General features: G+C 53.8%; 1 protein-coding gene across 2 annotated transcripts in view; it reads left to right on the top strand.

The window, feature by feature from the left end:
• The window catches only part of LOC140405484 (bromodomain adjacent to zinc finger domain protein 2A-like), a 389,217-nt gene that overhangs the window by 139,476 nt on the left and 224,056 nt on the right, over positions 1-25,685 (top strand). For both annotated transcript variants that reach the window (XM_072493982.1, XM_072493981.1), the window contains exons 2-3: positions 2,123-2,260; positions 5,409-5,999. In XM_072493982.1, the coding sequence (XP_072350083.1) occupies positions 2,125-2,260; positions 5,409-5,999 (727 nt within the window). In that variant the 5' untranslated portion in view covers positions 2,123-2,124. The remainder of the gene's footprint in view (positions 1-2,122; positions 2,261-5,408; positions 6,000-25,685) is intronic.

The raw sequence follows: 25,685 nt of genomic DNA, 5'->3' as shown, positions 1-25,685 counted from the left end.
AATGGTGTGTTCCACCCGGGGAAAAAGTCTCTGACTGTCTACTCTATCTATTCCCCTGATCATCTTATAAACCTCTATCAAGTCGCCCCTCATCCTTCTCCGCTCTAATGAGAAAAGGCCGGTCATGGGGATTCTCTGGCCCAGCCCCGGGCTGAGAGAATCCCGCCCATGGTGTTGAGATAGAGAATCGGTATGATCATAATGAATGGCGGTGCGGGCTCGAGGGGCCGAATAGCCTATTCCTGCTCCTGTTTTCTATATTTCTAAATCTCGGCCTCAAAACCATTCACCATCCACCTTCACCAAGTGACAAACTGTACTTGTCAGATTGCACAGCTTCAGTTAACTGCCTTAGGCATCAGCTTTGCCGATAATTCAAATGTGCCCTTAGCAATGGTGAAGAAGGACCAATCGTCCCATATTGGCACTGGGTTTATATAGTATACCGGTACAAAACACTATTGGAAAAGTGCCAGTTAACCCAATACATTTTAATGGATGATCCACTCCTCATCTGATACTCTTTCATCCTCTCAAATGACTCCCACCTTCACCGTCAGATCTCCAACCAGCTGGAGTAGCTCCTCAGGCACCATGCAAGGAAAGAATCTATCACTGGACTGCTGGGTGCTTTTTTTCGCAGTTCGAGTGGGCACAAAGGTATCACCTACTGTGCTGAAATTCCAGTGACAACACTGGCCATCAGAGATGGGAGCACAAAGCAAGATGGTCAGGCTCTTCAAACACAAAAGTATTCACCTCTGCAATTCCACACACAGTAACAGATTCACGTTTCCGCCAGCAGCGCGCCCTTGCCCACGGGTTACCTGGCGGCGTGGGGGCGTCTTCGATGGGAAATCCCATTGACAAGCGGTGGAAGTCGGGAATCCCTCCGCCAGCGAACGGCGTGCCGCTGAGGAACACGCGGCTGGGAGACCGGAGTATACAGCCCATCGCGTTCGCGTGGCGGTGTTGCTGAGTAGTTGCACAGACAGGGAAGGAGGTCAAATTAGAGGGAGAGAAGCGTGTTAGCTGGCATCAAGCCTGAGAGTAGGGTGCCACACCTAATCTTTTGGCTGTGCTGCATAGCTTGAAACTTGGGTGGAGAGAAGAAAATAGAGGCAGTTTACCCTAAAACCTCCAGGCACATGGCATAAGGAACAGGAGCAGGAGGAGGCCATTTGGCCCCTTGAGTCTGCTCCCCCATTTAATTTGATCATGGTTGATCTGATGTGGTCTTAACTCCACCTTGCTGCCAGTCCCCCATAACCTGCAACTCCTTGTAGATCAAAAATCTGTCTAACTCAGCCCTGAATATATTCAGTGACCCACAGCCTCCACAGCTCTCTGTGGAGGGGGCTGTTTAGCACAGGGCTAAATCGCTGGCTTTGAATGCAGACCAAGGCAGGCCAGCAGCACGGTTCAATTCCCGTACCAGCCTCCCCGAACAGGCGCCGGAATGTGGCGGCTAGGGGCTTTTCACAGTAACCTCATTTGAAGCCTACTTGTGACAATAAGCGATTTTCATTTCATTTTCATTTCAAGTGAATTCCTCAGACGAAACACTCTGAGAGAAGAAATTCCTCCTCATCTCAGTCTTAAATAGGAGATACCTTCTTGTTACACTTTGCCCCCTAGTTCAAGATTCCCGCACGAGGGGAAATTCTCTCAGCATCTACCCTGTGAAGGTCCCTCAGAATCTAGTTGTTTCAATAAGATCACCTCTCATTCTTCTAAATTCCCAACCGACTCAACCCGTGATAAAACAATCCCTTAATCCCAGGAACCAACCTAGCGAACCTTCTCTGAACTGCACGCGGCTATTCTCATATTCAGAGGAAAGATGGTCATGGGGTTTATTTTTTGCAGTTACTGAGCCTTTGCGATGTTTGGCAATGCTTCTGAAAATCATTGTAAAGCAACATAAGATCCATCAATGAATATGATGAATTCTCCCTGAGTTCAGACTCATTATTGCTGCCCTACTTATGATGAGGTGGTATCATGTGACAGGAAGGGGCTGTGTGTCTGAAAGGCTTTGCACTTTGTTACTCTGAAATAAATGTTGTGGTACAGATACACCTGAAGTCTCCATTTTGTTTACTCTATTTTTAATTTTCAGATATGGAGGTCAATGATCAGATCCACTTTGCCTGCCGCATGTCGACACCTGCTGCCTCAGTCCTTAAGACTTCACCTTATCAGGAAGATAGCTTGCACACTAATGGGATCACCATGAGCTCAACACAGTTAGGCAGAGGTAAGGGCTGGAATTTGTCATCTGTGCTCCTATAGAGAGTGGGCTGGAGCAAAGATTGTCCTTCAACCACCCCACCGCTCTGTCAAATCATTGCTGCTTGTTCATTCGCTCCTGCCAATCCTGCCATCAGTTTGATGTGATTATAAAACCAGCAATTCTGAGTCAATACTCCTACATTATTAGCTTTACTGCTAAAGGTTAATCTCAATCAAGTTTAATTTGTTGGCTTAATAAGATTTTTTTTGTCCTTTCATCGCACACATACACGCACACTCTCTCTTACACACCCGCACAAACCCCCATCACACAAACACACAGGACGCGATTCAACGAAATGGGATCAAAGTCCCGGAGCGAGCGTGTTGAGCTCCGTGTTTCCCGACACTCGCAGAGCCGGGAAAACATGGCTATTCAACGCGACTCGCGGGGAGCGCGCAGTCGAGGCCACATATAGCCCTGATTTGTACACTGGGGAGCTCCAAGACCTCCAAAGCAATCCCCGACACCACCCCCCCGCAGCCCAAACGCACTATGGGCGGGTCCCGAACCCCCCCCCCCCCAACACCCACGCAGGGCAACCCCGGCCCAATCGCATGCGTGCAGAAAATGCCAGCGTGGCACCTTAGCAGTGCCATCCTGGCACCCTGGTAGTGCCCATGCCAGCTGGCGGTGCCATCAGGGCACTATGGCAGTGCCAGGCTTGCACACAGGTGGCATTGCCAGGGTGCCAAGTGGCACCAGCAGCACCAGGGCACCATCTTGCCAAAGGGCATTCAGCTGGGGGGCCTCCATTCTCCGGAACTCCCCGTTGTAGTGAGAGATCGGGATGCCATTTAAAAATGAGGTCCACAAAAAATCCCCATTCTCCACCACAGCCCGAAAACAACATGGGAGGGTCCCTCCAGCCCCCCACGGCGGGCAACACCGGCCCGATCTCGCACGTGCAAAATATGCCAGCCTGCCAGTGCCACCTGGGTACCTTGTCAGTGCCATGCAGGATGCTACTGCCAGTGTACCCAGATACACACACACATACCTCTCACACACACACACTCTCACTCACTCTCTCACACACACACACTCTCACTCACTCTCTCACACGCTGACACTCTCTCACACGCTCTGTCACTCAGACACACTCACATACGCACACACACATACTCACTCTTGCACTCACCCACTCTCACAGACTCACTCACCCACTCTCACAGACTCACTCACTCACTCTCACACGCCCACACACAGTCACACACTCTCCCTCACACACACTAACACACTCTCACACACACTCTGTCTTACATTCTCTCTCTCACACCCACTCTCTCTCTCTCTCTCACACACATACACACACACCTTTGATGAATTAATTTGATGGTGAGGGTATATGTAGGAAGGGCAGGATTTTCTGCCCCCCCCCCCCCCGTGGCGGCTGCCATGACATTTTCAGCTGTCTTTGAAAATCCAGACATTCCCTGGTTGCTGTTCGTGGGCACACAGGGCAGGTGGGGAGGTTCCACTGTTAAAGGCCCCTTTTACATGCAAAATCTGTTTGTAATCTTTTTTGGGAAAACACGAGAGAAGGTTAACTTTCATCCTGATTTGTGCAATTGACAAGATGGTGGTTCACATCACCATGCTGTGAATTTTCAAGATGAGGCTAGCTTGTGAGATGGTGCCCCTTTAAGAAGTCACCGAGAGCAGATGGTTTGAGAGCTGAATGGTTTAAGTTGGAAAAGTGATCACGATGTGAGAATAGCAGGTTTGTTAAAAACATGTCTGTGTTGGTCGTTGTAATGATACATCTCTCTGCGATTGCAGCGATCGTATTTCTGCCCCTTGACCCCATTCCCACTAAACCGCCTCATCTGCAACCTCTCTTTCCTCTCCACGTTTCCTGATCCATGCCCGTCTTCCTCACAACTCTTGTGTTTCAATCTCTCCAGTCAGGTTTCCACTCCTGTCACATGTTGTGTGTAAAACCTCAGACACTTGACCAGTTTATTACTCAAATGTTTTACCCAAGTGCCCTTATTTGCGAGATGAAGAAAGGACAAATATAAGTTTATGTTTCAACCAAATTTATTAATAAGCACAGTAAAACAGTTCTCCCTTTAAATTATCTCGCTAATAATAATCCCAAGATTCTTAATACTCCCCGTACCGATGAACTCATTTGAGCTGCGAGTCCAGTTCTCTTGAGCCTCGATTGTCTCAGGGCTTTTGTCCGCGAAGGTGGATCTCACACGCTGCTTCCTTCCGTCCTCTGGTCTGTCGTTGAATTTTCTCTGCTACCTCAGCGTTGAGTCTACGCTGGGGAGGATCCTGGGTGCTCTACCATCAGTGGCTATATTTTCAGGCACCCCATACTCTGAAATTGAGTCCCTAAATATCTCAGCCTCTCCTCCTCCCTCTCTGTCTCTCCTTAAAACAAATCTCTTTGACCAAGATTAATAGGCCGGGATTCTCCAGCCACCCTCTGCCGACGGGATTCTCTGGTCCCACCGGCAGTGCACCCTTCCTGCCTGCGGGTTTCCTGGTGGACGGGGTGGCTTCAGTGGGAAATCCAATTGACAACGGCGGGGGTAGAGAATCCCCACCGCCAGCGAATGATGCACCGCCTCCTGCCACCGAGAAACACGCGGCTGGGCGCACGGAGAATCCCGCCCTATATCTCCTCTGTGACTTGACATCCAATTTTCTCTGATTACACCTCTGTGAAGCACCGTGGCAATTTTTTCTATGTTAAACCTGCTCTCCAATTGCAGATTGGTGTTGCTACCTGTGAATAATAACCTCCCAATGTTAGTCACTGCTGACTGAAACCAAATTACTCAAAATCATAGAGAGATGAAGGGGAATTCTGATCAAGTGCTAATTCATTCCAGGGTCTGTCCCCTGATATTACAAGCAGAAGTGAACCAATTATTTTCCAACCTCCTTCAGCTCAGTATTTGAATAGGTCAGGAATTGAAAATTCTATTCAGATATTCAACAAGAAAAGAAATTCTGTTCATTGGGATTAAAATCGGGGCATATGGTCTTGTGTATTCCAGCGTTGGCATGCATTGGTGGTGTCCATTGACAGATTAGAGATGCCATACCTAATTCGGAGTTTGTACAAAACACTCTTTCTTTCTCTGTACCTCAGCTATGAACGGTGAACTGAACGTTAATGGTGTAACCCTTGACTCAGGAGCCAGTACGTCGGAGGCCTTTGCTCCAGCATCATCGCCCCTTGAAATGAGAGATTCCCACCCGAACTCAATGAGTGGATATGACTTTTTCTGGGACTGTGGACAGTACCAGTCAGCAGGTGTAGAGAAACTCAAAGAAAAAGTGATGCTGTCCCAGCTGCCTTCGCAAGGACAACACCAGTCAAACGGTCCTTTCGAAACTGCAGTCAAAGAAGTCCCAATCGAACATTCAACAATGCCCAAAAACCTGAAGCTATGTGATGACAGGACTCACAACTCTACTGGCTTGCATTTTGATCCCTACAGCCTATGCTCTGCTCAGAAAATTCATTTTGATATGGTGCAAGAACCATCATCGTTCTCCACAAACCATGGGCTCACTAGGACCATGTCCGAGGAGGTTCAGTCCTTCACGTATCCCTATGATCACCAGTATGAACACTGTAACTCCCAGCCAGATATTGTAGACCTCGAGGACGCCGACCTGGACCTCTTCTGCAGCAAAGATTACGAAGAAGTGGTGGAGTTGGAGGAGAAAGAGTCAGGTAAAGTTTATGTGGACTGAAGTCAAAATGTCTGTCTCTCACTTAAAAGATAGGTATAAAGTAACTCACACACTCAGAAGGCAAGGTACTGGACTCAGAAACCTCCCTGTGCCCCTCTTCCCTGTATTTTAATGAACAGAAATGAGGCATTCTAGTTTTAAAGGCACATCTACCCTTTGGCAGAAGTATAATAGATTGTTACAAAAGCAAAATACTGCAGAGACTTAAAAACCTCAGCAGGTCAGGTGGCAGGTGGGGTGAGTTGATGTTCCAGATCAATGACACTTCATCAGAAATAACATACTGGTATAATCTTTTGGGCCTTGGAAAACAGAACATCCTTTAACTTCCCCTGATTAATGCTATGCTGATTTCCCAGTGTGTGTATGATTTCAGACCTGTCCATAATAGTTGACAAGTCACACTGACATGGACATTTCTGCGGCACCGTTTATAACAAAAGTATAAAAGGAAAGCTGTTTTTTTACCTCGAATTGATCAGGGGCTGGGTTCTCCGGGTCCCCCAGCCGTGTGTTTCGCGGAGACACGCCATTCGCTGGCAGCGGGATTCTCTCTTCCCGCCGCTTGTCAATTGGATTTCCCGTTGAAACCCCCGCACGCTCCTGGGAAACCCATGGGCGGGGATGCGCTGCCGGCGCAAACAGAGAATCCCAAAGCTGGGGAATCTCGGCCCTGATTTCTAAACGTAATCTGCCTTTAATTGACCTCAGGATGGACCAGAAATCGCATTTGTTTGTTGAATTTGTAGAGGTTTACTAAAATACACATCACTACACTTCAGGAGCAGAATAATACATTTAATGTTCAGGTCCTTATAGCATAACCTTTGCCCCACTGTAAATAGCACCGTGGCAATTCTGCTGCACAATTCAAAATATTCCAGAGTCGAGCATGCTCAAAAACGTCTGTCACACTTCAAAAGTGCCCACAGGTCAAAGCAAAATTCTGTTTAGTTTAACCACGCCGTTCGATTTGTATTTCAGCATTGGTATTTTTGAGCCAATCAAAACCTGCCTCTGATTACAAAAGCTGCCAATCGACAACCACCACCCAACCAACCAATCAGATTGCGCGAAAGATTTACTCCCTTGCCTTTCGGCGGCCATATTGGTTTTTACCCCGTCCCAAACACCTGAAGAAGAATTTGAATAAACCAAAACTTGTGCATAAAGTTATCCATTGTGACTTAGAAATAATTCCAAAAAGAGTCAGAGGGCGCGATCTAACACGGCCTGTAAATCTCACGAGAGACTTCTGGCGAGATGTACCCGGCACGCCAAGCCTTTGGGTGGGGCCTAAATTTGCATATTTAAGTGTACAGTAACGCCGAGGCCCGAAACAATTAACAGTCTTGTTCGATAGCGGGCTCACTAAACCCGCCCACACCGAGACTCTTTTTTCCCGTTAAATCGCGCCCAGAGTTATTCACAGCACAGAAGGAGGCCATTCGGCCTATTGAGTCTCTGCCGGCTCTCTGTGGATCAATCCAGTCTGTCACAGTCCCCCATAGACCTGCAGCTTTATTCCCTGCAAGTGCGTCGTCCATTGGATGGGATGTTATACTAACTATTGTAACGCAAATTTGCAAAACAAAAAGGACAGTGTAAACCACAATCTCACAATCCAGGCTTGCCACTTTTTGTGACGACCAACCCCAGATTGTTGATTACAATTACATTCTGTTGCCCACAGTCTCACAGCCGGAGTGAATACTAAGTCACAGCACAGAACGACGGCATTCGGCCCATCGTGCCTAACACTGGCTCTCCAAATGAAGTTCCTTTAATGGCATTGTCCCGCCTTCTCTTGTTATGTCAAACAGGCCTGTTGCCTCTCTGTGAGGCGGCAACTTGAATCAGTATTACTCGACCTTTTGTTGTCTCGAAGATTGAGGTGCTTACCAAGATAGTGGATTCCAATTCTCAAAATGCTTATCTTTAAGGCGCTATGCCTTAAAGAATGTACCTGCAGCGGTCTCGTCACCCCCAGTCAAAGTGGGTAGGGGGAGTGATTATGAACTGGGCATTCCAGGGTGGTGTGCGCGGCGAATTTATCTGTCAGTCATGTGGAAATCCTGGTGCGAGCACGTTAAACATTGATTTGAGTGATAGAACACTTATCGATCGGAGACTAAAACAACATATGTGCTGAAGAGCAGAGGAAAATTACTTGCTGTAGATAAATCACAGCTGAGAGCTAAACGTTAGTTGACCCCTTCATTGTTGCATCTACCTGATCGGCTCCCACTTGCGTTCGTTGGGAATTGCACCAAGCCAGATGGACTAGGAGAAATTTTTGATGTTTTTTAAAAAAAAAAATCTTGGCCACGTGTGGGGTAGAGCCTCCCCTCTGCCTGCTTGGAAAATAAGGCACGTTGCAGCCAATTCTACACCCCACATACACTGGGGCTCATACGTCAGAGCCAGCTAGCCAGCCACTGAAGGGCGCATAACACTCGCTGTGCTTCATTTTAGAACATAGAACATTACAGCGCAGTACAGGCCCTTCGGCCCTCGATGTTGCGCCGACCTGTGAAACCACTCTAAAGCCCATCTACACTATTTTTAAAAAATATATATATTTATTAAAGTTTTTCAACAAAACAATTTTTCCCCCTTACAAACAATAAACACCACCCCCCGTAACAAAATAACACAAAATCGCCTGAGCAAGATATATACATGGTAAGGTGATATATTTATATAGCTTTATACACTGGCTCTTGCCCATTCGTGCCAGTTTCCCCCACCCTCCATGTTATCCCACGCTCATCCGTCCCCTCAAGCAATCCCTCGTCTCACCCCCCCCCTCCCTCCCTCCAGGGTTGCTGCTGCTGCTGACCGACCTTCCTCTAACTCTCCGCGAGGTAGTCTAGGAACGGTTGTCACCGCCTGTAACCCCTTAAGGCAAACTTAATCCTCTCCAACTTTATGAACCCAGCCATGTCGTTTGTCCAGGCCTCCACACTGGGGGGCTTCGCCTCCTTCCACATTAACAAGATCCTTCGCCGGGCTACCAGGGACGCAAAGGCCAGAATGCCGGCCTCTTTCGCCTCCTGCACTCCCGGCTCATCCACTACTCCAAATATTGCTAGTCCCCAGCTTGGCTTGACCCGGACTTTCACCACCTGAGATATTGCTCCCGCCACTCCTCTCCAGAACCCCTCCAGTGCCGGACATGTCCAGAACATGTGGACATGGTTCGCCGGACTCCCTGAACATCTTCTGCATCTGTCCTCTACCCCAAAGAACCTACTCAACCTCGCCTCCGTCAAGTGCGCTCTGTGAACCACCTTAAATTGTATCGGGCTGAGCCTGGCACATGAGGAGGAGGAATTAACCCTACCCAGGGCGTCAGCCCACAAACCTTCCTCGATCTCCTCCCCCAGCTCCTCCTCCCATTTACCCTTCAACTCTTCTGCTAGCGCTTCCCCCTCTTCTTTCATCTCTTGGTGTATTGCCAAAACCTTGCCCTCCCCGACCCATACACCTGAGGTCACCCTGTCTTGAATTTCTTGTGTCGGGAGCAGCGGGAATTTCCTGACCTGTCGCCTCACAAAAGCCCTCACCTGCATATATCTGAATGCATTTCCCGGGGGTAGCTCAAACTTCTCCTCCAGTGCCCCTAGGCTCACAAATGTCCCGTCAATGAACAGGTCCCCATTCTTCTAATCCCCGCCCGATGCCAGCCCTGGAACCCCCCGTCCATCTTCCCCGGGACAAACCGGTGGTTACCCCTGATCGGGGACCACACCGAGGCTCCCACTGCACCCCTGTGCCGTCTCCACTGGCCCCAGATCCTTAACGTTGCCGCCACCACCGGGCTCGTGGTATACTTTCGGCGAGAGCGGCAGCGGTGCCGTCACCAGCGCCCCCAGACTCGTTCCTTTGCAGGACGCCATCTCCATCCTCTTCCATGCCGCCCCCTCTCCCTCCATCACCCACTTGCGGATCATCGCCACGTTTGCTGCCCAGTAGTAACTCTCTAGGTTTGGCAGCGCCAGCCCTCCTCGGTCCCTACTGCGTTCCAGGAACCCTCTCCTTACCCTCGGGGTCTTGTTCGCCCACACAAACCCCATAATACTCCTACCTACTCTCTTGAAAAATCCCTTGGTAATCACGATGGGGAGGCCCTGGAACACAAACAAAAATCTCGGAAGGACCACCATTTTGACCGACTGCACTCTACCCGCCAACGAGAGCGGCAACATGTCCCATCTTTTGAAGTCCACCTCCATTTGGTCCACCAACCTCGTCAGATTCAATTTGTGTAGGGCCCCCCAGCTCCTGGCTATCTGGATCCCTAGATACCGAAAACTCCCCTCCGCCCTCCTCAGCGGTAGGTCCCCTATCCCTCTTTCTTGGTCCCCTGCCTGTAGTACAAAAAGCTCGCTCTTCCCTACATTGAGCTTATAGCCCGAGAACTCCCCAAACTCCCTCAAAGTCTGCATGACCTCCACCATCCCCTCCATTGGGTCCGCCACGTACAGCAGCAGGTCGTCAGCGTATAGCGACACCCAATGCTCTTCTCCCCCGCGGACCACCCCCCTCCATTTATTAGACTCCCTCAGTGATATGGCCGAGGGTTCGATCGCCAATGCAAACAACAGGGGGGACAGAGGGCTCCCCTGCCTCGTTCCTCGGTACAGCCGAAAGTACTCCGACCTCCGCCGGTTCGTCACCACACTTGCCACCGGGGCTCTGTAAAGGAGCTTAACCTAGCTGATAAACCCTCCCCCGAACCCAAACCTACGCAACACCTCCCAGAGGTACTCCCACTCTACTCGGTCAAAGGCCTTTTCCACATCCATGGCTGCCACTATCTCCGCCTCTCCCTCCTCCGATGGCATCATTATCACGTTTAAGAGCCGCCGCACATTCGTATTTAATTGCCTGCCCTTTACAAATCCCATCTGGTCCTCATGTATCACCCCCGGGACACAGTCCTCAATCCTCGTGGCCAGCACTTTTGCCAATAGCTTAGTGTCCACATTAAGGAGCGAAATCAGCCTGTACGATCCACATTGCAGCGGGTCCTTGTCTCGCTTCAGAATCAAGGAAATTGTCGCCTCCGACATTGTCGGGGGCAGGGTCCCCTCCTCTCTTGCCTCGTTAAAGGTCCTCACTAGTAGCGGGGCCAACAGGTCCACATACTTTCTATAGAACTCCACCGGGAACCCGTCCGGCCCCGGGGCCTTCCCCGCCTGCATGCTCCCTAAACCCTTACTCAGCTCCTCCAACCCGATTGGTGCCCCCAAACCAGCCACCTCTTGCTCCTCCACCCTCGGGAACCGCAGTTGGTCCAGGAATCTTCTCATCCCCTCTTCCCCCCCTGGGGGCTGGGATCTGTACAGCTCTTCATAAAAGACCTTGAATACCTTGTTTATTTCCGTTGCACTCTGGGCCATGGCTCCCCCACCATCTTTGACTCCCCCTATTTCCCTCGCTGCTGCCCTCTTACGGAGCTGGTGTGCCAGCATCCGACTGGCCTTTTCCCCGTACTCGTAGGCCTTCCTCCACTGTGCCTCCGCCTTCCCCGTGGTCAACAGGTCAAACTCCGCCTGGAGCCGTCGCCTTTCCCCAAGTAATCTTTCCTCCGGGGCCTCTGCGTATCTCCTGTCCACTCTCAAAATCTCCACCACTAACCTCTTCCTTTCCCTGCCCTCTGTCTTCTCCCTATGAGCCCTGATGGAGATTAGCTCCCCCCTGATCACCGCCTTCAACGCCTCCCATACCACCCCCACTCGCACCTCCCCGTTGTCGTTGGCCTCCAAGTACCTTTCAATACACCGCCCATCTACACTATTCCCTTATCGTCCATATGTCTATCCAATGACCATTTGAATGACCTTAGTGTTGGCAAGTCCACTACTGTTGCAGGCAGGGCATTCCACGCCCTTACTACTCTCTGAGTAAATAACCTACCTCTGACATCTGTCTTATATCTATCTCCCCTCAATTTAAAGCTATGTCCCCTCGTGCTAGACATCACCATCCGAGGAAGAAGGCTCTCACTGTCCACCCTATCCAATCCTCTGATCATCTTGTATGCCTCAATTAAGTCACCTCTTAACCTTCTTCTCTCTAACGAAAACAGCCTCAGGTCCCTCAGCCTTTCCTCATAAGATCTTCCCTCCATACCAGGCAACATTCTGGTAAATCTCCTCTGCACCCTTTCCAATGGTTTGTTAGAATTCAAGAAGAATTATTCTTCACAGAAAAATACTTGGAAACCAGAAACGGGAAACAAAGAGAGCAAATAGTATTGTGTTGTTCACCCAATATTTTATTTTGCTCTGCCCTCCATTAGTATAGATTCTTCTGAGCATTTTGCCCCGATCATAAAAAAAGTTGAAGTCTGAAAGCAGAAACGTTTCACCGGTGTTTCACTTTCCCAGTGAATCGAGACTTTAGGTTTCCTTTTCAATGTCTGTGTCATACTTCAAAGAAAAGTAGAAATGAATATGCAAACTCAAAATGCAAAACACTAGACCCAGAATCTACAGCTTTTAGTTAACCTCCCTGTGCCCCTTCCTCGTGTTTTAGTGAACAACGATTGGGCTTCGTAATCTTAAAGGCGCACCTAGACTTCGGCAGAACAATAATATATTGTGACAAAAACGAAATAGGGAAGATGCTGGAAGTCCTCGGCAGGTCTTGATGCTGTCTCAGTGCATGCCAGTCAAATAGTTTTATCCTTGTTTTAAATTTAGAGTACCCAATTCTTTTTGTCCAATTAAGGGGCGATTTAACGTGACCAATCCACCTACCCTGCACATCTTTGGGTTGTGGGGGTGAAACCCACGCAGACATGGGGAGAATGTGCAAACTCCACACGGACAGTGACCCGGGGCCGGGATAGAACCCGGGTCCTCGGCGCCGTGCGACTGCAGTGCTAACCACTGCACCACCGTGCTGCCCATTTTTATCCTTTTAAATGACTTATAAAGAATCATTTATCTAAGTGTGATCTTAATATGATTACGTTCATGTTGGGTTTGAAAAGTAGAAGCATATCACAGTTACTTAGATGCTAGATTTTGGTACGAATAACTTGAATGGGATTAGACACAATGGACGGCATCGCCCTATTATTGGGTAAATCTGCAGATGATCAGTCGAAGGTATTCGGGAGAGAATTTAGCTCAACCCTACGGAGCAAGAGCTCTACTTACCAAGGAAAATATCTAGGGTTGAGAGAAGAGATGAAAGCGAACAAGAATCTAGACTTCCAGTGACGGGGATGTGCTGAATGACACCACACACATTAAAAAAACCAATCAGGATAGCCACCTGGAACGTCAGGGGACTTAAAGGCACAGCGAAAAGACCCAGAGTCTTCGCCCACCTGAAAAAAATGAAAGCTGACAGTCTTCCTCCAAGAAATGTATCTGAGGGAGAAGGACTGACTGCGGGCAAGGAAGGGCTGGGTGGGACAGACCTACCATTCCTGCTTGGGACGAGAGCCGGGGGGGTAGCCAGAAGTAAGAGGATGGTGTTTACTGCGACGAGGACAGTTACGGACCAAGGGGGGATGGTACATCATGAATATGAGGTTGGAGACGAGCAGTGCCCAACGCCCCGCATGGAGGTTAGACACAACCCTCTTGGCCAACAAGGATTTCTGGCAGAAAACATCTCAGGCCATCTCACCTTGCATGTTCTGGGAGGCACTGAAGGCTGTGACTAGGGGAGAAATTATCGCCTCTAAGGCATGCCGAGACAGGGAAGAGAGGGCGGCTAGGCAGCAACTGATCAATTCCATCCTGGAGGTCGACAGAAAGTACTCCGAGGCTCCGACCATAGAGCTTCTGGCGGAGAGGAAAAAGCTATAAATAGACTTTAACCTGCTATCCACCAGGAAAGCAGTGCACCAACTCCACCAGAATCGGGAAACCTTCTACGAACACGGAGACAAGTCTAGCTGCCTGCTGGCTCACCAGCTGAGAAAGCAGGCAGCCACGAGGGAGATAGAGCAGGTGAAGGATAGCAGAGGCGGACTGGTAGCCGAACCAAAAAAAGTCAACAAAGTGTTTGAGGCCTTCTAACGGGGACTGTACACCTCTGAGCCCCTCGACGGGGACTCGGGGATGAAACAGGTTCCTTGATGGACTGGACATGCCAGTCGTGGGGGACGATAGGAGGAGGGAGCTGGAAGCACCATTAGGACTGGGAGAGGTCATGGAGAGCATCAACTCCATGCAGGTGGGGAAGGGGCTGGGACCCGACGGGTTCCCGGTGGACCTCTACAAAACATTTGTGACAGCACTGGCCCCACACTTACGGGAGATGTTCGTAGACTCGCTAGCAAGGGGCACACTGCCTCCAATGCTAACACAGGCCACCATATCACTGATACCCAAAAAGGACAAAGACCCATGCGGATCATGCAGATCCATTTTGCTGCTCAATGTTATTGTGAAAATACTCGCAAAAGCCCTGGCTGGGCGACTGGAGAACTGCGGACCAGAGGTGGCCACAGGAGACCAGGCGGGCTTCGTTAAGAGTAGACAGCTAACAGCGAACATCAGACAATTGCTGAACGTGATATTGACCCCATCGGGGAGAGAACACCTGAGGTGATCGTCTCCCTGGACGCAGAAAAGGCCTTTGACAGAGTCAACTGGAAATACCTCATTGAGGTACTCGAGCGGTTTGGACTAGGGTCAGGGTTCACCTCATGGGTGAAACTTCTGTACAACACCCCCAAGGCGAGCGTACGGACCAACACTGGATAAAAGGGCAATATCTTTCTGTCTCCATTTGCGACAATCCATCTCAGACACTTCCCTTCCCTTCCTTGATGTTTCGGTCTCCATTTCCGGCAATAGACTATCCACTAATATCCAATACAAACCCACTAACTCCCACAGCTATCTGGACTACAGCTCTTCGCACCCTACACCCTATAAGGACTCCATCCCTTTCTCTCAACTCCTTCACCTCTGTCGCATTTGTTCCGATGATGCTGCTTTCCAAAATGGTGCTTCAAAAATGCCTTCCTTCATCCTCAACCGTGATTTCCCACCTACAGTTGTGGACAGGGCCCTCAACAGTGTGCAGTACATCTCCCGCGCCACTACCCTTGCCCTCACCATTCTCTCCCAGAACAAGGATAGAGTGCCCCTCGTTCTCACATTTCATCCCACCAGCCTCCGTATGCAAAGCATAATCCTCCGCCATTTTCGCCAACTCCAGCGTGATGCCACCACCAAACACATCTTCCCTTCACTCCCTCTGTCAGCATTCCGCAGAGGCCGTTCCCCCCGAGATAATCTAGTCCACTCCTCCACCATACCCAGTACCTCTCCCATCACCCATGGCACCTTCCCATGCAATCGCAGAAGGTGTAACACCTGCCTCTTTACCTCTTCCATCCCAGGCCTAAAACACTCATTCCAGGTTAAGCAGCGTTTCACTTGCATCTCTTCCAATTTCATAGATTATCATAGAATTTACAGTGCAGAAGGAGGCCATTCGGCCCATCGAGTCTGCACTGGCTCTTGGAAAGAGCACCCTACCCAAGGTCAACACCTCCACCCTATCCCCATAACCCAGTAAACCCACCCAACACTAAGGGCAATTTTGGACACTAAGGGCAATTTATCATGGCCAATCCACCTAACCCGCACATCTTTGGACTGTGGGAGGAAACCGGAGCACCCGGAGGAAACCCACGCACACACGGGGAGGATGTGCAGACTCCGCACAGACAGTGACCCAAGCCGGAATCGAACCTGGGACCCTGGAGCTGTGAAGCAATTGTGTTATCCACAATGCTACCGTGCTGCCCATTAATTTGGTCTACTGCATTCGCTGCTCCCAATGTGGTCTCCATATTGGAGAGACCAAACGCAGACTGGGTGATCGCTTTGCTGAGCATCTTCGGTCTGTGCGTATTCAGGATCCTGACCTTCCCATTCCTTGCCATTTTAACAAAAGACCCTGCTCCCATGCCCACATGTCTGTTCTTGGCCTGCTGCAATGTTGCAGTGAAGCTCAACGCAAGCTGGAGGAACAACATCTCATCTTCCGGTTAGGCACGCTACGCCTTCCAGCCTGAACATCAAAGAAAAGTACAGCACAGGAACAGGCCCTTCGGCCCTCCAAGCCTCCGCCGACCATGCTGCCCGACTAAACTAAAATCTTCTATACTTCCGGGGTCCGTATCCCTCTATTCCCATCCTATTCATGTATTTGTCAAGATGCCCCTTAAATGTCACTATCGTCACTGCTTCCACCACCTCCCCCGGTAGCGAGTTCCAGGCACCCACTACCCTCTGCGTAAAAAACGTGCCTCGTATATCTACTCTAAACCTTGCCCCTCTCACCTTAAACCTATGCCCCCTAGTAATTGACCCCGCTACCCTGGGGAAAAGCCTCTGACTATCCACTCTGTCTATGCCCCTCATAATTTTGTATACCTCTATCAGGTCTCCCCTCAACCTCCTTCGTTCCAGTGAGAACAAACCGAGTTTATTCAACCGCTCCTCATAGCTAATGCCCTCCATACCAGGCAACATTCTGGTAAATCTCTTCTGCACCCTCTCTAAAGCCTCCACATCCTTCTGGTAGTGTGGCGACCAGAATTGAACACTATACTCCAAGTGTGGCCTAACTAAGGTTCTATACAGCTGCAACATGACTTGCCAATTCTTATACTCAATGCCCCGGCCAATGAAGGCAAGCATGCCGTATGCCTTCTTGACTACCTTCTCCGTGTTGCCCCTTTCAGTGACCTGTGGACCTGTACACCAAGATCTCTCTGACTGTCAATACCCTTGAGGGGCTGTACCATTCACTGTATATTCCCTACCTGCATTAGACCTTCCAAAATGCATTACCTCATTTGTCCGGATTAAACTCCATCTGCCATCTCTCTGCCCAAGTCTCCAAACAATCTAAATCCTGCTGTATCCTCCGACAGTCCTCATCGCTATCCGCAATTCCACCAACCTTTGTGTCGTCTGCAAACTTACTAATCAGACCAGTTACATTTTCCTCCAAATCATTTATGTATACTACAAAGAGCAAAGGCCCCAGCACTGATCCCTGCGGAACACCACTGGTCACAGCCCTCCAATTAGAGATTAGCCGTCTTCGAGGCGACGTCCAAGATTGTGGGGGTGAGGGTGGAGCTATGCCCACGAGTGGCAGTCTTCGAGTATCGGACCAGCCAGAACTATTTATGGGGAAGAGGGTTGATGCCCTTACCTTTGCTTCCCTAATTGCCCGCCAGAGAATCCTACTCGGATTCCAGGACCTGTTTAAGGCAAACAGCCAATAGAGCGAGGCGAGGGGGCGGTGCCCGGGAGCCAATGATACTGCAAGGAACAGACAGGGAAGGGAGTGGAGGGGAAGAGCGTGGAGGGGGGAAGCCAGAGAGGGAGGCCGATACAGAAATCTGGTGGCTCAGAACAAGGCCACAAGAAACGGAACCACCAAAGAAACGCTGAGAGTAGGATGAGGGGTGGGGGAGAAGAGGGGTGAGGCCAATCGACAAAAAGGGGGGGAGGGAAGGGGTAAACACTGCACACATGTAAATAGAGGATAATAATAAGCCCCCAGCCACGCGGAGTACTCCGCAATCACGCCGCTTCTCGGGTCCCAGAGAATCGCCGGACCGGCGCGGGCCCCGATTTCAGCATGAAATTGGATTCTCCGCCCCCGCGCCGAACGCGATTTCGGCACAGGGCTGCGGGGAATCCAGCCCCAGATCTTTTAACCCTCACTGCACCAACCGCCTATAATACATCCCTTACAGAGAATGGGCAATGGTGGGGTTGGGGAGGAAGGGGACACGGAGACAATGGGTAATGGTGGGGCTGGGGGGAGGCAGGGGACACGGGGACAATGGGTAATGGTGGGGTTGGGGGGAGGAAGGGGACACGGGGACAATGGGTAATGGTGGGGTTGGGGGGAGGAAGGGGACACGGGGACAATGGGTAATGGTGGGGTTGGGGAGGAAGGGGACACGGGGTCAATGGGCAATGGTGGGGTTGGGGGGGAAGGGGACACGGGGACAATGGGTGATGGTGGGGTTGGGGAGGAAGGGGACACGGGGACAATGGGTAATGGTGGGGTTGGGGGGAGGAAGGGGACACTGGGACAATGGGTAATGGTGGGTTTGGGGAGGAAGGGGACACGGGGACAATTGGTAATGGTGGGGTTGGGGGGAGGAAGGGGACACGGGGACAATGGGCAATGGTGGGGTTGGGGAGGAAGAGGACACGGAGACAATGGGTAATGGTGGGGTTGGGGGGAGGAAGGGGACACGGGGACAATGGGTAATGGTGGGGTTGGGGGAGGAAGGGGACACGGGGACAATGGGCAATGGTGGGGTTGGGGGGAGGAAGGGGACACGGGGACAATGGGCAATGGTGGGGTTGGGGGGAAGGGGACACGGGGACAATGGGTAATGGTGGGGTTGGGGGGAGGAAGGGGACACGGGGACAATGGGTAATGGTGGGGTTGGGGGGAGGAAGGGGACACGGGGACAATGGGTAATGGTGGGGTTGGGGGGAGGAAGGGGACACTGGGACAATGGGTAATGGTGGGTTTGGGGAGGAAGGGGACACGGGGACAATTGGTAATGGTGGGGTTGGGGGGAGGAAGGGGACACGGGGACAATGGGCAATGGTGGGGTTGGGGAGGAAGGGGACACGGAGACAATGGGTAATGGTGGGGTTGGGGGGAGGAAGGGGACACGGGGACAATGGGTAATGGTGGGGTTGGGGGAGGAAGGGGACACGGGGACAATGGGCAATGGTGGGGTTGGGGGGAGGAAGGGGACACGGGGACAATGGGCAATGGTGGGGTTGGGGGGAAGGGGACACGGGGACAATGGGTAATGGTGGGGTTGGGGGGAGGAAGGGGACACGGGGACAATGGGTGATGGTGGGGTTGGGGAGGAAGGGGACACGGGGACAATGGGTAATGGTGGGGTTGGGGGGAGGAAGGGGACACTGGGACAATGGGTAATGGTGGGGTTCGGGGGAGGAAGGGGACACTGGGACAATGGGTAATGGTGGGGTTGGGAGGAAGGGGACAATGGGTAATGGTGGGGTTGGGGGAAGAAGGGGACACGGGGACAATGGGCAATGGTAGGGTTGGGGGAGGAAGGGGACAATGGGTAATGGTGGGGTTGGGGGAAGAAGGGGACACGGGGACAATGGGCAATGGTAGGGTTGGGGGAGGAAGGGGACACGGGGACAATGGGCAATGGTGGGGTTGGGGGGAGGAAGGGGACACTGGGACAATGGGTAATGGTGGGGTTGGGGGGAGGAAGGGGACACTGAGACAATGGGCAATGGTGGGGTTGGGGAGGAAGGGGACACGGGGACAATGGGTAATGGTGGGGTTGGGGAGGAAGGGGACACGGGGACAATCGGTAATGGTGGGTTTGGGGGAAGAAGGGGACACGGGGACAATGGGCAATGGTGGGGTTGGGGGGAGGAAGGGGACATGGGGACAATGGGCAATGGTGGGGTTGGGGAGAGGAAGGGGACACGGGGTCAATGTGCAATGGTGGGGTTGGGGAGGAAGGGGAGACGGGGACAATGGGCAATGGTGGGGTTGGGGAGGAAGGGGACACGGAGACAATGGGTAATGGTGGGGTTGGGGAGGAAGGGGACACGGGGACAATGGGTAATGGTGGGGTTGGGGGGGAAGGGGACACGGGGACAATGGGTAATGGTGGGATTGGGGGGGTAGGGGACACGGGGACAATGGGTAATGGTGGGATGGGGGGAAGGGGACACGGGGACAATGGGTAATGGTGGGGTTGGGGGGAAGGTGACACGGGGACAATGGGTAATGGTGGGGTTGGGGGGAGGAAGGGGACACGGGGACAATGGGCAATGGTGGGGTTGGGGAGGAAGGGGACACGGGGACAATGAGTAATGGTGGGGTTGGGGAGAGGAAGGGGACACGGGGACAATGGGTAATGGTGGTGTTGGGGAGGAAGGGGACACGGGGACAATGGGTAATGGTGGGGTTGGGGAGGAAGGGGACACGGGGACAATGGGTAATGGTGGGGTTGGGGAGGAAGGGGACACTGGGACAATGGGTAATGGTGGGGTTGGGGGGAGGAAGGGGACACGGGGACAATGGGCAATGGTGGGGTTGGGGGGTGGAAGGGGACATGGGGACAATGGGTAATGGTGGGGTTGGGGAGGAAGGGGACACGGGGACAATGGGTAATGGTGGGGTTGGGGAGGAAGGGGACATGGGGACAATGGGTAATGGTGGGGTTGGGGGAGGAAGGGCACACGGGGACAATGGGTAATGGTGGGGTTGGGGGGAGGAAGGGGACACGGGGACAATGGGTAATGGTGGGGTTGGGGAGGAAGGGGACACGGGGACAATAGGTAATGGTGCGGTTGGGGAGGAAGGGGACACGGGGACAATGGGTAATGGTGGGGTTGGGGAGGAAGGGGACACGGGGACAATGGGTAATGGTGGGGTTGGGGAGGAAGGGGACACGGGGACAATGGGTAATGGTGGGGTTGGGGAGGAAGGGGACACGGGGACAATGGGTAATGGTGGGGTTGGGGGGAGGAAGGGGACACTGGGACAATGGGCAATGGTGGGGTTGGGGAGGAAGGGGACACGGGGACAATGGGTAATGGTGGGGTTGGGGAGGAAGGGGACACGGGGACAATGGGTAATGGTGGGGCTGGGGAGGAAGGGGACACGGGGACAATGGGTAATGGTGGGGTTGGGGGGAGGAAGGGGACACTGGGACAATGGGTAATGGTGGGGTTGGGGGGAGGAAGGGGACACTGGGACAATGGGCAATGGTGGGGTTGGGGAGGAAGGGGACACGGGGACAATGGGTAATGGTGGGGTTGGGGAGGAAGGGGACATGGGGACAATCGGTAATGGTGGGTTTGGGGGAAGAAGGGGACACGGGGACAATGGGCAATGGTGGGGTTGGGGGGAGGAAGGGGACATGGGGACAATGGGTAATGGTGGGTTTGGGGGAAGAAGGGGACACGGGGACAATGGGCAATGGTGGGGTTGGGGAGAGGAAGGGGACACGGGGTCAATGGGCAATGGTGGGGTTGGGGAGGAAGGGGACACGGGGACAATGGGTAATGTTGGGGTTGGGGGGGAAGGGGACACGGGGACAATGGGTAATGGTGGGGTTGGGGGGGTAGGGGACACGGGGACAATGGGTAATGGTGGGGTGGGGTGAAGGGGACACGGGGACAATGGGTAATGGTGGGGTTGGGGGGAAGGTGACACGGGGACAATGGGTAATGGTCGGGTTGGGGGGAGGAAGGGGACACGGGGACAATGGGCAATGGTGGGGTTGGGGAGGAAGGGGACACGGGGACAATGAGTAATGGTGGGGTTGGGGAGAGGAAGGGGACACGGGGACAATGGGCAATGGTGGGGTTGGGGAGGAAGGGGACACGGGGACAATGGGTAATGTTGGGGTTGGGGAGGAAGGGGACACTGGGACAATGGGTAATGGTGGGGTTGGGGGAGGAAGGGGACACGGGGACAATGGGCAATGGTGGGGTTGGGGGGTGGAAGGGGACATGGGGACAATGGGTAATGGTGGGGTTGGGGAGGAAGGGGACACGGGGACAATGGGTAATGGTGGGGTTGGGGAGGAAGGGGACATGGGGACAATGGGTAATGGTGGGGTTGGGGGGAGGAAGGGCACACGGAGACAATGGGTAATGGTGGGGTTGGGGAGGAAGGGGACACGGGGACAATGGGTAATGGTGGGGTTGGGGGGGAAGGGGACACGGGGACAATGGGTAATGGTGGGGTTGGGGGGGTAGGGGACACGGGGACAATGGGTAATGGTGGGGGGAAGGGGACACGGGGACAATGGGTAATGGTGGGGTTGGGGGGAAGGTGACACGGGGACAATGGGTAATGGTGGGGTTGGGGGGAGGAAGGGGACACGGGGACAATGGGCAATGGTGGGGTTGGGGAGGAAGGGGACACGGGGACAATGAGTAATGGTGGGGTTGGGGAGAGGAAGGGGACACGGGGACAATGGGCAATGGTGGGGTTGTGGAGGAAGGGGACACGGGGACAATGGGTAATGGTGGGGTTGGGGAGGAAGGGGACACTGGGACAATGGGTAATGGTGGGGTTGGGGGGAGGAAGGGGACACGGGGACAATGGGCAATGGTGGGGTTGGCGGGTGGAAGGGGACATGGGGACAATGGGTAATGGTGGGGTTGGGGAGGAAGGGGACACGGGGACAATGGGTAATGGTGGGGTTGGGGAGGAAGGGGACACGGGGACAATGGGTAATGGTGGGGTTGGGGGGAGGAAGGGGACACTGGGACAATGGGCAATGGTGGGGTTGGGGAGGAAGGGGACACGGGGACAATGGGTAATGGTGGGGTTGGGGAGGAAGGGGACACGGGGACAATGGGTAATGGTGGGGTTGGGTGGAAGGGGACACGGGCACAATGGGTAATGGTGGGGTTGGGGGGGAAGGGGACACGGGGACAATGGGTAATGGTGGGGTTGGGGGGGAAGGGGACACGGGGACAATGGGTAATGGTGGGGCTGGGGGGAGGAAGGGGACACGGGGACAATGGGCAATGGTGGGGTTGGGGAGGAAGGGGACACGGGGACAATGGGCAATGGTGGGGTTGGGGAGGAAGGGGACACGGGGACAATGGGTAATGGTGGGGTTGGGGAGGAAGGGGACACTGGGACAATGGGTAATGGTGGGGTTGGGGGGAGGAAGGGGACACGGGGACGATGGGCAATGGTGGGGTTGGGGGGTGGACGCGGACATGGGGACAATGGGTAATGGTGGGGTTGGGGAGGAAGGGGACACGGGGACAATGGGTAATGGTGGGGTTGGGGAGGAAGGGGACACGGGGACAATGGGCAATGGTGGGGTTGGGGGGAGGAAGGGGACACGGGGACAATGGGCAATGGTGGGGTTGGGGAGGAAGGGGACACTGGGACAATGGGTAATCGTGGGGTTGGGGAGGAAGGGGACACGGGGACAATGGGCAATGGTGGGGTTGGGGGGAAGGGGACATGGGGACAATGGGTAATGGTGGGGTTGGGGGGAGGAAGGGGACACGGGGACAATGGGCAATGGTGGGGTTGGGGAGGAAGGGGACACGGGGACAATGGGTAATGGTGGGGTTGGGGAGGAAGGGGACACGGGGACAATGGGTAATGGTGGGGTTGGGGAGGAAGGGGACACGGGGACAATGGGTAATGGTGGGGTTGGGGAGGAAGGGGACACGGGGACAATGGGCAATGTTGGGGTTGGGGAGGAAGGGGACACTGGGACAATGGGCAATGGTGGGGTTGGGGAGGAAGGGGACACGGGGACAATGGGTAATGGTGGGGTTGGGGAGGAAGGGGACACGGGGACAATGGGTAATGGTGGGGTTGGGGGAAGGGGACACGGGCACAATGGGTAATGGTGGGGTTGGGGGGGAAGGGGACACGGGGACAATGGGTAATGGTGGGGTTGGGGGGGAAGGGGACACGGGGACAATGGGTAATGGTGGGACTGGGGGGAGGAAGGGGACACGGGGACAATGGGCAATGGTGGGGTTGGGGAGGAAGGGGACACGGGGACAATGGGTAATGGTGGGGTTGGGGAGGAAGGGGACACTGGGACAATGGGTAATGGTGGGGTTGGGGGGAGGAAGGGGACACGGGGACGATGGGCAATGGTGGGGTTGGGGGGTGGACGTGGACATGGGGACAATGGGTAATGGTGGGGTTGGGGAGGAAGGGGACACGGGGACAATGGGTAATGGTGGGGTTGGGGAGGAAGGGGACACGGGGACAATGGGCAATGTTGGGGTTGGGGAGGAAGGGGACACGGGGACAATGGGCAATGGTGGGGTTGGGGAGGAAGGGGACACGGGGACAATGGGTAATGGTGGGGTTGGGGAGGAAGGGGACACGGGGACAATGGGTAATGGTGGGGTTGGGGGAAGGGGACACGGGGACAATGGGTAATGGCGGCGTTGGGGAGGAAGGGGACACGGGGACAATGGGTAATGATGGGGTTGGGGAGGAAGGGGACACGGGGACAATGGGTAATGGTGGGGTTGGGGAGGAAGGGGACACGGGGACAATGGGTAATGGTGGGGTTGGGAGGAAGGGGACACGGGGACAATGGGTAATGGTGGGGTTGGGGGAAGAAGGGGACACGGGGACAATGGGCAATCGTAGGGTTGGGGGAGGAAGGGGACACGGGGACAATGGGCAATGGTGGGGTTGGGGGGAGGAAGGGGACACTGGGACAATGGGTAATGGTGGGGTTGGGGGGAGGAAGGGGACACTGGGACAATGGGCAATGGTGGGGTTGGGGAGGAAGGGGACACGGGGACAATGGGTCATGGTGGGGTTGGGGAGGAAGGGGACACGGGGACAATCGGTAATGGTGGGTTTGGGGGAAGAAGGGGACACGGGGACAATGGGCAATGGTGGGGTTGGGGGGAGGAAGGGGACATGGGGACAATGGGCAATGGTGGGGTTGGGGAGAGGAAGGGGACACGGGGTCAATGGGCAATGGTGGGGTTGGGGCGGAAGGGGAGACGGGGACAATGGGCAATGGTGGGGTTGGGGAGGAAGGGGACACGGAGACAATGGGTAATGGTGGGGTTGGGGAGGAAGGGGGCACGGGGACAATGGGTAATGGTGGGGTTGGGGGGGAAGGGGACACGGGGACAATGGGTAATGGTGGGGTTGGGGGGGTAGGGGACACGGGGACAATGGGTAATGGTGGGGTGGGGGGAAGGGGACACGGGGACAATGGGTAAAGGTGGGGTTGGGGGGAAGGTGACACGGGGACAATGGGTAATGGTGGGGTTGGGGGGAGGAAGGGGACACGGGGACAATGGGCAATGGTGGGGTTGGGGAGGAAGGGGACACGGGGACAATGAGTAATGGTGGGGTTGGGGAGAGGAAGGGGACACGGGGACAATGGGCAATGGTGGGGTTGGGGAGGAAGGGGACACGGGGACAATGGGTAATGGTGGGGTTGGGGAGGAAGGGGACACTGGGACAATGGGTAATGGTGGGGTTGGGGGGAGGAAGGGGACACGGGGACAATGGGCAATGGTGGGGTTGGGGGGGTGGAAGGGGACATGGGGACAATGGGTAATGGTGGGGTTGGGGAGGAAGGGGACACGGGGACAATGGGTAATGGTGGGGTTGGGGAGGAAGGGGACATGGGGACAATGGGTAATGGTGGGGTTGGGGGGAGGAAGGGCACACGGGGACAATGGGTAATGGTGGGGTTGGGGGGAGGAAGGGGACATGGGGACAATGGGTAATGGTGGGGTTGGGGAGGAAGGGGACACGGGGACAATGGGTAATGGTGGGGTTGGGGAGGAAGGGGACATGGGGACAATGGGTAATGGTGGGGTTGGGGGGAGGAAGGGCACACGGGGACAATGGGTAATGGTGGGGTTGGGGGGAGGAAGGGGACACGGGGACAATGGGTAATGGTGCGGTTGGGGAGGAAGGGGACACGGGGACAATGGGTAATGGTGGGGTTGGGAGGAAGGGGACACGGGGACAATGGGTAATGGTGGGGTTGGGGGGAGGAAGGGGACACGGGGACAATGGGTAATGGTGGGGTTGGGGGGAGGAAGGGGACACTGGGCCAATGGGCAATGGTGGGGTTGGGGAGGAAGGGGACACG

This window comes from Scyliorhinus torazame, chromosome X (assembly GCF_047496885.1).
Source record: "Scyliorhinus torazame isolate Kashiwa2021f chromosome X, sScyTor2.1, whole genome shotgun sequence".
Classification (NCBI taxonomy): domain Eukaryota; kingdom Metazoa; phylum Chordata; class Chondrichthyes; order Carcharhiniformes; family Scyliorhinidae; genus Scyliorhinus; species Scyliorhinus torazame.
The sequence above is the reverse complement of the archived record's forward strand: the minus strand, read 5'-3'. Positions and strand labels throughout refer to the sequence as shown.